Source organism: Hemiscyllium ocellatum, chromosome 3, assembly GCF_020745735.1.
Source record: "Hemiscyllium ocellatum isolate sHemOce1 chromosome 3, sHemOce1.pat.X.cur, whole genome shotgun sequence".
In the NCBI taxonomy this organism is placed as follows: Eukaryota; Metazoa; Chordata; class Chondrichthyes; order Orectolobiformes; family Hemiscylliidae; genus Hemiscyllium; species Hemiscyllium ocellatum.
In genome coordinates this window covers 114,097,780-114,110,648 of record NC_083403.1, presented here as the reverse complement: position 1 = coordinate 114,110,648, position 12,869 = coordinate 114,097,780, and the positions used below count along the sequence as shown (strand labels likewise).

General features: G+C 41.0%; 1 protein-coding gene across 1 annotated transcript in view; it reads left to right on the top strand.

Annotated features, from left to right (window-relative positions):
- The window catches only part of LOC132835936 (CUB and sushi domain-containing protein 1-like), a 2,426,762-nt gene that overhangs the window by 1,517,742 nt on the left and 896,151 nt on the right, over window positions 1–12,869 (top strand). Inside the window, exon 7 of the mRNA XM_060855058.1 lies at window positions 10,623–10,700. Coding sequence (XP_060711041.1) covers window positions 10,623–10,700 — 78 coding nt within the window. The remainder of the gene's footprint in view (window positions 1–10,622; window positions 10,701–12,869) is intronic.

Here is a 12,869-nt window from a genome sequence, read left to right as displayed (position 1 = left end):
CACTGTAGTTTCTTACAGTCCCGGGCAGACCAGTTGCTACACCTGGCTGCTATGCACACAGACTGTGTGCTTTCTGTGGTGCATCTGGAAAAGTTGGCGAACGTCCTTATGAACATGTGGAATTTCCTAAGGCACTTGAGAAAGAAGAGATGTTGTTGTGCCTTCTTGATCATAGCATCTACGTGGGAGATCCAGGCAGGTTGTTGGTTATTACCATTCCAAGGAACTTGATGCTTTCAACTCTCTCCACCTTAGCTCCTTCTTTCTTCCTGAAGTTAATGATCAGTTCTTTTGTTTTCCTGACATTGAGAGAGGGGTTGTTATCATTGCACCATGACACCAAAATCCTTTCCTACTTTCTGTATTCTGAATCATGATTGTGATATATCCATCCTACCACGGTGGTGTTGTCAGCAAACTTGTAGATGGCATTCATTTGGAATTTGTCTATACAGTCTTAAGTGTACAGCGAGTATAGTAGGGGGCTGAGAACGCATCCTTGGGGGGCTCCAGAGTTCAGGATTATCGTGGAGGAGGTGCAGTTGCCTATCTTCATTGATTGCAGTCTCTGGGTCAGGAAGCTGAGGATCTGGATGAAAAGGCCAGAGGCAAGACTCTCAGAGTTTTGAGATAAGTCAGAAGGGATTATGGCATTGAAGGTGGAGCTATAGTCAATCAGTGGAGTCTGATATAGGTGTCCTTCTGATCCAGATATTCCAGGAATGAGCGTAGGGCTAGGGAAATGGTATCCGCTGTGGACCGGTTTCACCAGTAGGCAAATTGTAGAGGATTGAGGCAAGCTGGGAGCTAGGGTTGATGTGGGCCATGACCAGCCTCTCAAAGCACCTCGTGATTATGGAGGTCAGAGCCATTGGACAGTAGTCACTAAGGCACATTGCACATGCTTTCTTTGGTACTAGGATGATGGTGGTCTTTTTGAAGCAGGTGGGGACTTCAGCCTGCTGGAGGGAGAGGTTGAAGATGCCAGTGAATTCCTCTGCCAGCCGGCCTGTAGGGGATCTAGGTCCATAGCTAGGGACTCCGTTTGGGCCCACACTTTCCTTGGGTTGATTCCCAGAAAGACAAAACTGACGTCTGCAGCAGTGATGGAGAGAGTAGGTGTGTCCGGGGTTGATGGGGCAGGTGACACCACGCTGCTGGCAATCTGCTGGAACCAGGGTGGGCTGTGTGTTTTTCCTCTTGCTTTTGCATTTCTGGAGTGTAGTTCAGTGCAACATTTGCTCCCGTACTTTGCTGTCATGTTGGATCCCAGAAAGGCATCTATGCTTTCTTGAGATGAACTAGTTTTCTCCATGTCTTGTGTGGTTTCACTGTGTCCTACATCTTTGCCTTTACCCCTACCTAGGATGCAAGTGTTCGTGGATTCTATTATATTCAGATTCTGTCTGCATTCAAATGGTCAAATTTCTTTCTTGATTTAATTTTGACCCTTCCATTATACCTGAAATTTTGACCCATATCTTCAAGTCCCTAAGAATTTAATTGGGCAGAGCATCAAGTATAGGAATTAAGAGGTTATGTTGTGGCTGTACAGGACATTGGTTAGGCCACTTTTGGAATATTGCATGCAATTGTGGTCTCCTTCCTATTGGAAGGATGTTATGAAACTTGAAAGGGTTCAGAAAAGATTTACAAGGATGTTGCCAGGGTTGAGGATTTGAGCTATAAAGAGAGGCTGAATTGGCTGGGACTGTTTTCCCTGACCTTATAAAAGTTTATAACATCATGACGAGCATGGGTAGGATAAATAGAAAAGTTCTTTTCCCTGGGGTGGGGGAGTCCAAAATTAGAGGGCATTGGTTTAGGGTGAGAGGAGAAAGATTTAAAAGGGACCTAAGGGGCAACTTTTTCACACAGAGGGTGGTGCGTGTATGGATTGAGCTGCCAGAGGAAGTGGTGGAGGCTGGTATAATCACAGTATTTAAAAGGCATCTGGATGGGTATTTAAAAGGAGAGATTAGAGGGATACGGGCCAAGTGCTGGCAAATGGGACTGTAGATTAGGTTAGGATATTAGATTAGATTAGATTAGACTTACAGTGTGGAAACAGGCCCTTCGGCCCAACAAGTCCACACCGACCCGCCGAAGCGCAACCCACCCACACCCCTACATCCACCCCCCACCTAACACTACGGGCAATTTAGCTTGGCCAATTCACCTGACCCGCACATCTTTGGACTGTGGGAGGAAACCGGAGCACCCGGAGGAAACCCACGCAGACACGGGGAGAACGCGCAAACTCCACACAGTCAGTCGCCCGAGTCGGGAATTGAACCCGGGTCTACAGGCGCTGTGAGGCAGCAGTGCCAACCACTGTGCCACCGTGCCGCCCACGGTCGGCATGGACAAGTTGGTCTGTTTCTGTGCTGTACATCTCTATGATTCTATGACTCTAATTTCCAGTAGCCTTTCATTTAGAATGATGATGATATATTTTATAAATAAGCAAAAACATGTCCTCTTTCTTTTGCATTTTCATTTTCTTTTCTAATGTCTTTAAAAACAATGGAGATGATCAGTTGACGATAGAAGCATCACTATATTCAGGCGCATCACTAGTCATCAAATGCTACGATGATTGAAGTGCAAATTAAACTAGAATGATGGCCAACAATCTCTTTCTTTTGGTCAGAGAATCCTCCACAGTTAGTTTATAACTAAATAGGGTCCACTGAGATTGGCAGTTCTTCATTCAAGGACAATTTATGGGGACTATTCAGGATTTTCCCCATTATAAAATGGTTGCCTAAGCTAGTAGAAGGTGCTACCTCAAGGTATTATTGATAGATGTATTAACAAATTATGTGAGATTCACCAAAAATGCTGCTTTCTTGGATGATAGCAGATTGTCAAGGTAACTGTTGTAGCACTTAGCATAGAGAAAATGAAAAGCTATGGCTGTGAATGATCATGAATGTGGCATGGCCTCATCAACTGGCGCAGGTTTGAGTCGACACCGACATGCTCCAACAATCAAAAAAAGGGCAAAATAGAATGGTTTGTGTCAGTGTCAATTTACAGTCAATGGCAAGCACAGAATCATTTTTTCTCCATTGAAATACAAGAAATGTGTAATGTTGCTTGGGGTCTGTGTTCATGCTTTTGCAGTTCTTCCATTCGTTAGCTAGCAGGCATAGAAACATGGAATCACATAGTACAGAGAGAAAGCGAGGACTGCAGATGCTGGAGACCAGAGTTGAAAAATGTGGTGCTGGAAAAACATAGCAGGTCAGGCAGCATCCAAGGAGCAGGAGAATCGATGTTTCGGGCATAAGCCCTTCTTCAGAAATGAGGCTGGTGTGCCAAGCGGGCTGAGATAAAAGGTGGGGGGGGGGCAATTTGGGGGAGGGGAGCTAGAAATACGATAGGTGGAAGGAGTTGAGGGTGAGGGTGATAGGCCGGAGAGGGGGTGGGGGCGGAGAGGATGGGAAGAAGATTGCAGGTCAAGAGGGCGGTGCTGAATCCAGGGGGTTGGGACTTAGATAAGGTGGGGGGGGGAAATGAGGAAGCAGGAGAAATCTACATTCATCCCGTGTGGATGGAGGGTTCCTAGGTGGAAGATGAGGCGCTCTTCCTCCAGGCATCATGTGGCCAGGGTCTGGCGATGAAGGAGGCCAAGGACCTGCATGTCCTTGGCAGAGTGGGAGGGGGAGTTAAAGTGTTCTCTATCGTATTCCCTGCACCCCTCCCCCAAATTCCCTCCCCCCTACCTTTTATCTCAGCCCGCTTGACACACCAGCCTCATCACATAGTACAGAAGAGGTCCTTTGGCCCATCAAGTCTGTACCACCAAAAATATACTACTATCTACATTAGACCCACTTTCCCCACTTGGCCCATAGCCTTGAATTTTATGACAGTTCAATTATGCAGCCAAGTACTTTTTAAAAGATTATGAGGTTTCCTGCTTCAATTAACATCCCAGGCAGTGCATTAAAAAGGGGGCAAGTTCAAAGGAGATGAGAGCAGCAAGTTATTTTACGTAAGGAATGGTAGCTGCCTCAAACACACTGCCTGGAGTGGAGGCAGAGACAATCAGGACATTTAAGAGGTTTTTAGATCAGCACATGAATATGCAAGATATGGAAAGATATGGACCAAGGACAGGCAGAAAGGATTAGTTTAATTCGTTGTCACGCTTGGCACAACATTGTAGGCCGAAGGACCCATTCCTATGCTGTACTGTCCTATGTTCAAAAAAATACCTATTCGGCTTTCTGTGCCTTTAACATTCATGTATTTGCCCTTCCCTTTCAAAAAGGAACAAAATGACATGCAGTTCCAAGAACAATGTGAACAGAAAGGGCTGTACATTGTTCTTTCAATAATTTGCATTAATGTGCAGTGCCATAGAATGATTGTATGCGGGCGCACATCTGAAAATCACCACCTCACCACATTCGCAGTCGGAACTGTGTTATTGTGAAATGAGTTTAGGTACTTCTCCCAGTGAGAGAGAGTTCCAGTGGCATTCCTTTATTTCAAAATTTGTTAATAATGCGACAGCTTCTTTGTACAGGACTAGGAGCAGACAAATCTCAACATTATCAAGGATTCATTACGGGTGAAAAGACCACTTAATTAAACACATCAAATCTGTCTGAAATGTATATTCTGGAATTACCATTTGTTTTTACAGAATGGTGTTTTAAACCTATTTCAGTTTGGAGAGTTCCCTGGTGGTTTGAAAGCTGGCTGCATTTCTCCATACATTATAATAATTGCCCGCAGACAACCTGACAAATATTTACCTGTCATTGTACCATCGATCACATCAAAGATAAAACATCTTTTAAGCAATGCCACCGTTGTCTGCTTTTACTCTATAATTAATTCAAAATAGTCTAGTTCATCAGAGGGTAATGTGTTTAATTTGTCAAACACAAACATATTTTTGATGGAGTGACGAGGTGAAATTCAAGGGTTTGTATCAATTTTCATTTGTGAAAAGCTTTCTCGTCAAAAGACAAAATCTTGATTGATAAAAGTATATCTTTATTATTAACACTGGTATTGATCGATGAATGCTGCTATTCTGCTAAAATATCTCAGTAGAACTTTCCATTTATTAATGAGATAATTCACAAAGTTCAATAAAATGTTCACTTGTTCGAGTTACCTTGCTTTCTAACACATTATTCTGAGTCAAGCTGTGGAACTGCAATTACAAAAAAAATGGGATTTGAAGGTGATAGGTCAGGGGATAATGCAGTGAACAATTTTTGCTTGCAATCATTAAGTTGGATAAATTATATTGGTCATTGTTATTAGACTAGAAAATAAGGTAATGAAGGCGAATCACAGCTAAATGAGGCAGCCTAGTTATCATTAGGATGAAATGTTGTTCAGTGAATCTTTCAACGTCATGGTAATTAGAAAGATTGATTTTATACTTTGCAAAGATTCCAGTGTAGAAACCTACTTAAATGATGCAGTTGACAATTGTATTGAGCACAGAGCACATAATCCTTGAAATCCTCACTTTTTCCATTCTGTGGCATGTGGAGATTTGAATGCCACTCTCTGACACTGGGACGTGATGAAAAATGATGTGGAAATAGTTCAGCATATGAATAGTGATATTGTGTCAGTGTCTGTCACTGAGCTTGTATTGCCAATGAAGACAGCTGGTAGGCCATCAAGGTTTACCCTTGTTTGGAAGGGTGCTGTCATGCTTAAACACTGTCCACCTGTCCTTTGTAGTGGAACCTGCCCGATGTGAATTCAATGCCAACTGGGCATTTTGTCATTAATGAAATCAACAATTTCGTAAATACAACGACTGTAACTTAGAGGCCTGGAAACTAAAATCTTTCACTGACAATAAATCAAGAGGGATTCATGACTTGCAACTTGAAGTAATTTTTTGAATTTACATCCTATAGGTTCTGGTGCTGAAACAAAATTGCAGTAACAAAGTTACTGAATGTCCAGACTGTCCACATTCTTGACCTGAAAGTGTTCAAAATCTGATTTTTTTAATAAAATGCTCTGAGGGCCCAGGGTTTTTGATTGGATTGTGACTTAAATTTTACCTTGGCAAACTGAGTTCAAATTCAAGCCTAGTGGTTGGAAATGCCTCTGCCCTTGACAACAAAGGTTCATTGTCTAATAAATTTAGACCATCTCAGTCTATCTAAGGCTTGTGTAACAAATAACTGATGCCCCAATCAAGGGATCTTATCTTGCCTGCCATAGTGTTCCAAATTGTGGAAACACAAGTGGAAGATGGTGCAAGGAGATGTTCCTCCAATCAGAGGCCATTTCTCACCAATGAGCCTCTCGGCAACGAATGTGGGAGAGATTGTGAGAGTGAGGAACTGTGAGAAGGCCCAACATCTGCATGGTAGGAATATCTGCTGGCCTTGGAGGTTGGTGGTGAAGAAAATTGCAAGGCACAAGATATCTGTCAAGTGGATGTGACAACATATGAAGTTCCAAGTCATGCATTGAGTCAGGCAAGACGAGGCTCTCTCATTCCCAAGCCCTGATGGAGGTGGTGAAAATAGCAGAGCTGGGTTCTGAGATTTAGAGAGAGAGAGGAAGAGAAAAGCCATTTTTGTAAATTCCTCACTTAAACTGATGATTCATTGCTTTGGACTTGATTTGTTTCTCTAAATTTTGTGTTTCTTCTTTTGTCAAACCTTGTATTTCTGAAATTTATTTGCTGGCCTCCCTGAGTACGGTAATCTACCTAATGAAAAGGTTGGACATTCGGGGCCTGGTTCCTAGTAAATGTGAGTTTACAGCATTTAAATGTTTCAAATTCATTCCCGTTTTTCTAATTCATTGGATAAGCTGATTGCTGGAGGACTTGTTGAGTGGAATAGATGTTGTGCTGATCATTAGAAGAGAATGTTATGAGGGTGGAGTTAAAGCTTGGTTTTGAGCTGGAGTAATGGGAACTTTCCTCTGTATCTAGCTGCAGTATTACCTGACCTGGTAATATACAACTCTGCTTGAAATGGAAAGTAATTGATCACACTTCCATGATGAGCACAAATATGCCCATGTTTACTAAAAGGAAACAAAAGTTCTGGATACATTCTGCAATTCTGAGAGTTTGTCTGGAGAAACAGTGCTTATGTTTCATATTAAAGATCAGAGTTGGGATTGATGAAAGATTATCAGCCTGAAGCATTAAGTTTCTTTCTCCACAGGCACTACCAGACTTGCTGAGCGTTTCCAGGATCTTTGCTTTGGTTTCAAATTGCCATGTTGCTTTTAGGCACAAGTTATGCACGTTTCACTCACTTGATTATGCTTTTACCCATGCTCAGTTATAAAATTCTAAACTTATCTTGACAAAACAAAACTAGTTTACTCAAAGATTATTCCTTCTACTCCAAGTTGTTCTCCACAGATGTGATCAGCTCATCACTGGTGTAGTGGTCTCATCACTCGCCTATTAACCGTAGACCCAGGTGATGTTCAAGTTTGAATCCTGCTGTAGCAGATCATGGAATCATAGAAGCTGTACAGTGTGGAAACAGGCCATTCAGCCCATCAAGTCTACACCAAAGAACATCCCAACCCCTCCCCTTCCTACCCCTCTAACCCTGCACTTCCCATGGCTCATCCACCTAGCCTGCACATCCTTGGACACTCCAGGTAATTTAACATGACGAATCCACCTAAACTGAATATCTTGAGACTGTATGAGGAAACTGGAGCACTTGGAGAAAACCAAGTCAGACACGGGGAGACAGTGGCCCAAGGGAGGAATCGAACCTGGGTCGCTGGGGCTGTGAAGCAACAGTACTAACCACTGTGCCACCCCAAGTGGTGGAATCTGAATTTAATTAAATAATCTGAAATTAAAAGTCTAATGGTGACCATGAACCCATTGCTAATTGTTGAAAAAAAACATCTGGTTCACTAAGTGAAGGAAGCTTGCTGTCCTCATCTGGTCTAAAATAGACAAGCAGGAAGCTGGAAAAACACAACATCTGCAGTTTTTTTGTCTCTTGTCCTTATCTGGTCTGGCCTAGATGTGACTCCAGAACCACAGCAATATGGTTGACTCTTAACTGCCGGCTGAGCAATTAGAATTGGACAATAAATACTGGCCAAGCCAGTAACATCCACATCCCATGAACAAATAAATAAAACTTAATGTGAGAAAATTGTGGAAAGAACAATTAAATGTTATGTTCTTCCACATTGCATTAAAATACAACCAGCTCAATTAGATTTCTGGAATGGTCGTTTTGAAACAAATATTTTGGCTTGAGATTACCCAAACACATGAAAAGCAATGCTGATTTTAAATGAGCTTGTAAGCAATTAGCCGCAGTGAAAACAAGATAGTTCCATTAAAAATTCAAGTTAGAAAAATCAAACAACAGATAGGAAATGTTTGTAGCTTTCAAAGGGCAAAAAATACTCCTGCATAAATTGTTATGTTAATAATGAGCTGACTCCCCACTTTTTAAGGCCCTCAGTTAGTTGCAACAAATATTTTAAATTCCTTTTCGCATTGCAGCGATACCACACTTCAATGAAAATATAATATTGGTCAAACTAAAGGAGCTAGATAAAAACTTTTCCTGTGTGAAAGAAAGACAAATTTTATGACAAATCCCAAGAGGGGAATAAGCAACTCAAAGTGGCAGGGACCCGGGTTTGATTACATCCTCAGGTGACTGCCTGTGTGCAGTTTGCACATTCTCCCTGTCTCTGCGTGGGTTTCCTCTGGGTGCTTCGGTTTCCTCCTACAGTCCAACATGTGCAGGCAGGTGGATTGACCATGCTAAATTGCCCACTTGTCTCCAAGGATGTGTAGGTTTGGTGGGTTGGCCATGAGAAATGCAGGGTTAAGGGGGTATCATTGGGAGGTGGACCTAAGTGGAATAGTGTTGACTTAATGGGCCGAATGGCTTGCTTCCACGCTCCAGAGATTTTGTAAAATTTATTCTAAATACACGTGTAATGTTTAAGAAGTGTGAAGTATTTGGTCCAAAAAGGTTTTAAAAAGTTCTGAAAGTTCTTGAAGTGATAATTGGAACCTGATACTATAATGGTTGAACGGATGCCTTGTATCCTCATGATCCTTATGGTCAGATGCTTATCCTTAGAAGCATAGAAAACAAGAGGAGGGAAGACCATTCAGCTTTTTGAGCCTGCTGCTCTGTTCCTTGTGGCCATGGCTGATCAACCAACTGAATAGCCTGTTTTTGCTTTTCCCTATTATGCTTTGATCTCTTTGGCCTGCCACCAGTCTTCCATCCATTGGCTTCATCTATACTTCCCACTGTCTCGGGAAAGAAACCACATAATCAAAGACTCTTCCCACCTTAGTGATACTGTCTTCCACCTTCTTCCATCGGGCAGCATATATAAAACTTTGAATACACGTACTAACGGATTCAAGAACAGCTTCTTCCCCGCAGTTATCAGACCTTTGAACGGACCTCTAAAATGTTAATGTTGTTGATCTCTCTCTCTCTCTCTGCACCTCCCCTGTGGCTGTAACACTGTATTCTGCACTCTGCTCTGCTACCCTGATGCACTTTGTATGGTACCATAAGACCATAAGACATAGGAATGGAAGTAAGGTCATTCGGCCCATTTAATCATGGCTGACAGGCATTTCAACTCCACTTACCTGTACTCTCCCCCTAGCCCTTAATTCCTTGCACTCTGCCTATATAGCACTCAAAACAACATTTTTAACTGCATTTCAGTATGCGGTAACAATAAATCAAATCAAAATTGATTTGGCGTGTTTTGGCGTCAGCCACTTGCTGTGGTAATAAATTACACAAGTTTGCCATTCTCTAGGGGTGGTTGGGAAGGGGGAAGAGATTTCTTCCCATTTCAATCCTAAATGGTGGTGCTATTTCTTCACCCAGACAGTAGTAAGTCTATAGAATTGCAATATATCTTATCACCAAGCATTGTGTTTTCAGAGGCTGAGGGAGGCAGACAGGAAGAGTCTTCCTGTTTTGTGTCAGAAATCCATTTTCCTTCTCTGCTTTGTCTGCCCTAAAGCAGAGTTCCTGAAATGAAATTCACTTGTGCATTCCCTCCCCTAGCATCATTGTTGTTTTTCAAGCTGGATAACATGCAAGTGACTTCAATTCCAATACCTTAAACATCCAGGAAGGCATAAGTAAAAATTGGGAGATAAAGGTTTCTTCATATCTGAGAACATTTTGGACACAACATGATAACTCTGCTTTTTCTCCACAGATGTGAGATGTGCTGAATTTCTTCAGTGATTCCTATTTCAGTTTTGGTATCGTTTGATAAACAGTTAATTTTGGCTCAAACTGTCTTTGTTTATTTCGCATTGTTTTCATGAGTTTAACTCAAGCTGCTCAGGTGACTACTGCAGTCATCTTAAGTCAGTGTTTTCACTTTTGTGAAACCAATTTAGGACATGAAAGAGCTCAGGATTTAACATCAGAGGATAAGAGTTGAAAATTGATAGTCCACATTTGACCATTATTGTGACAAGACTATAATAAGCCATGTTTGCTTGTAGCTGCACTGAATAGCACTTAACTATTTGAAATGGCTTCCATTTTGTGTAATCATACTTTGCTTTTACAGTTCAGTATTTTTTTTCATCTTAGCTGTTCTTTTTCCCCCAATAGTGAAAAAGGCCATTGAGCTGAAGTCCAGAGGAGTCAAAATGCTTCCCAGTAAGGACAGTGATCACAAGAATTCTGTCTGTAAGTCATTAGTCTTTAATTTTTTGCTCAACACTTAATTATGTATAAAGTGATTATCACCTAAAGCTTGGTTTGATGAAAAATTTTGTTGATACTTTCCAGGAAGCAAATTTGTTTGAAGAACAGAAAATCAGAATATTATTTAAAAAGGTGATAAACGGCAAAATGTTGCACTAGAGGACAATCTGGGGTTGTCTTTCTGCATGAATCACATAAAGTTAGCATGCAGGTACAGCAAGTAAATTGGGAAAGCAAAGATATCTTGGCCTTTGTTCAAAGGGAATGAAATTGAAAAATAAGGAAGTGTTGATAATAACTGCAGAGGACAGGTTTTTTTCCCTTTACTTAAGAGGCACATGCTTGTATTGGAAGCAGTTCAGAGAAGGTCACTGATTCCATAATGGTGATATTATCACACAAAGTACGTTTGAGCAAGCTGAGCCTAAATGCATTGACCTTAGAAGAACAAAAGATGATCTTATTGAAACATAAGTACATGCTAACAACATGCCACCACCTGTGCCCTCCACTTAAACTGAACATGAGATATAATTTCTTCTCTGAGACGGTCAATAGTCTTTTCCTTTGTGGCACCAGAGGTTGGGTCATTAAGCATACACAAGACTGATCTAGACTGAATTTGATCAACAAGGAAGCTGAGAGTTCTGTGAGATAGACAGGAAAGTGGGAGCCACAAACCGTGACCTTCTGTAGTGACAAAGGCTCAATGAGTTGAAAAGCTTACTCTTGCTCCCATTTCCAATAGTCTTATGATAGGGCAAGAGACCTTTTTAGTCTACTTAAATATTGCCCTTGGTTAAATTACAGTGTACATGTATTATGTTTCTAATTATTACAGATCCAACTTACCTGACTCTATTTCCTTTCTGGTGCAATGAACTATAATCTTGAATAGATCTGCCAAACAGAAGTATCTGTGCAACAATTCGTAGTGTTGAACATTTTTTTGGTAACTGTAGACAACTTGGAACAAGATAAACATATTTACAAGACTGTAGGAGAATGTAAAGTGTTTACTGATCACCTAGACATGGTTAAGGAGCTTTGGGTCAATGACAATTTGTCATTTTTCATGGGAGTTAATAAGCTGACAAGCAAACTAATTAATATGTTAGTTAGTCTCAGGTGGTGTTACAAAGGATCAATGGTATAGGAGTTTTTCATTTGGCCCAATCAATCCTTGATTGTGTTTATGCTTCAGCCTTCCTTTTTTTAAGAATCTGAATTCATCACTGTAACCTTTGTCATACATAACCTTGGACCCTGACAGATTACTATGTGGACATGAGAGATGCAGAAAATAATGAGACACAATCAAAACGCAAATTGAAAACTGATGCTCTCTGTTGAACAACACAGTTCCCCCTTGACAATACTCCTGTCACAATTCACCTCTTCGAATGCACCCATTGAAAATGAACCATTACTCACAAATATGTTAAAAGTAATTACAAATACTATTACCCAGTGAGTAACAATGCAAATCTATGTGCTGTGCTGCAATCATCACACATACCACTCGACTCAAGGAGAACAGTGCCAATCTCGGTGTTGATATGTAATGAGGTGGGGGAGGGGGGTGCAATGGCCTTGTGGTATTATCCCAGGTAATGTTCTGGGGCCTGTGTTTGAATCCTGCCATGGCAGATGGCGGAATTTGAATTCAATAAACATCAGTCTAATGCCGACCATGAATCTATTGTTCATTTTCAGGGAAAAACAATCTGGTTTACCAGTGCCTAATAAGGAAACTGCCATCCTTACCCAGTCTGGCATACATGTGACACCAGACCTTCACCAATGTGGTTGACTCTTAACTGCCTGCTGTGCATTTAAGGATTGGTATTAAATGCTAACCTATCCAGTGAAGTCCTTATCCTGTGAATGCATAAAAAGAAAAATAAACTGTATAGAGAAGAGTGCTAATATCAGTGCATTCCTAAAATAGCAAGATTTAGATTTGGCTAAATTTAGATTTCAAGTGAGTCACATAGTCATTTAGTTCAGTCAATTATTGAAGTATATTCTTGTTTAAAGAACTGATTGTCATAATCTAGGAATTAAGAGTAGTAAGTTCCACAATGAATAAATTAAAGGAATAAAAGACAATTGATTATTAATAAATATTGTTTAAGGCTGACATGATAT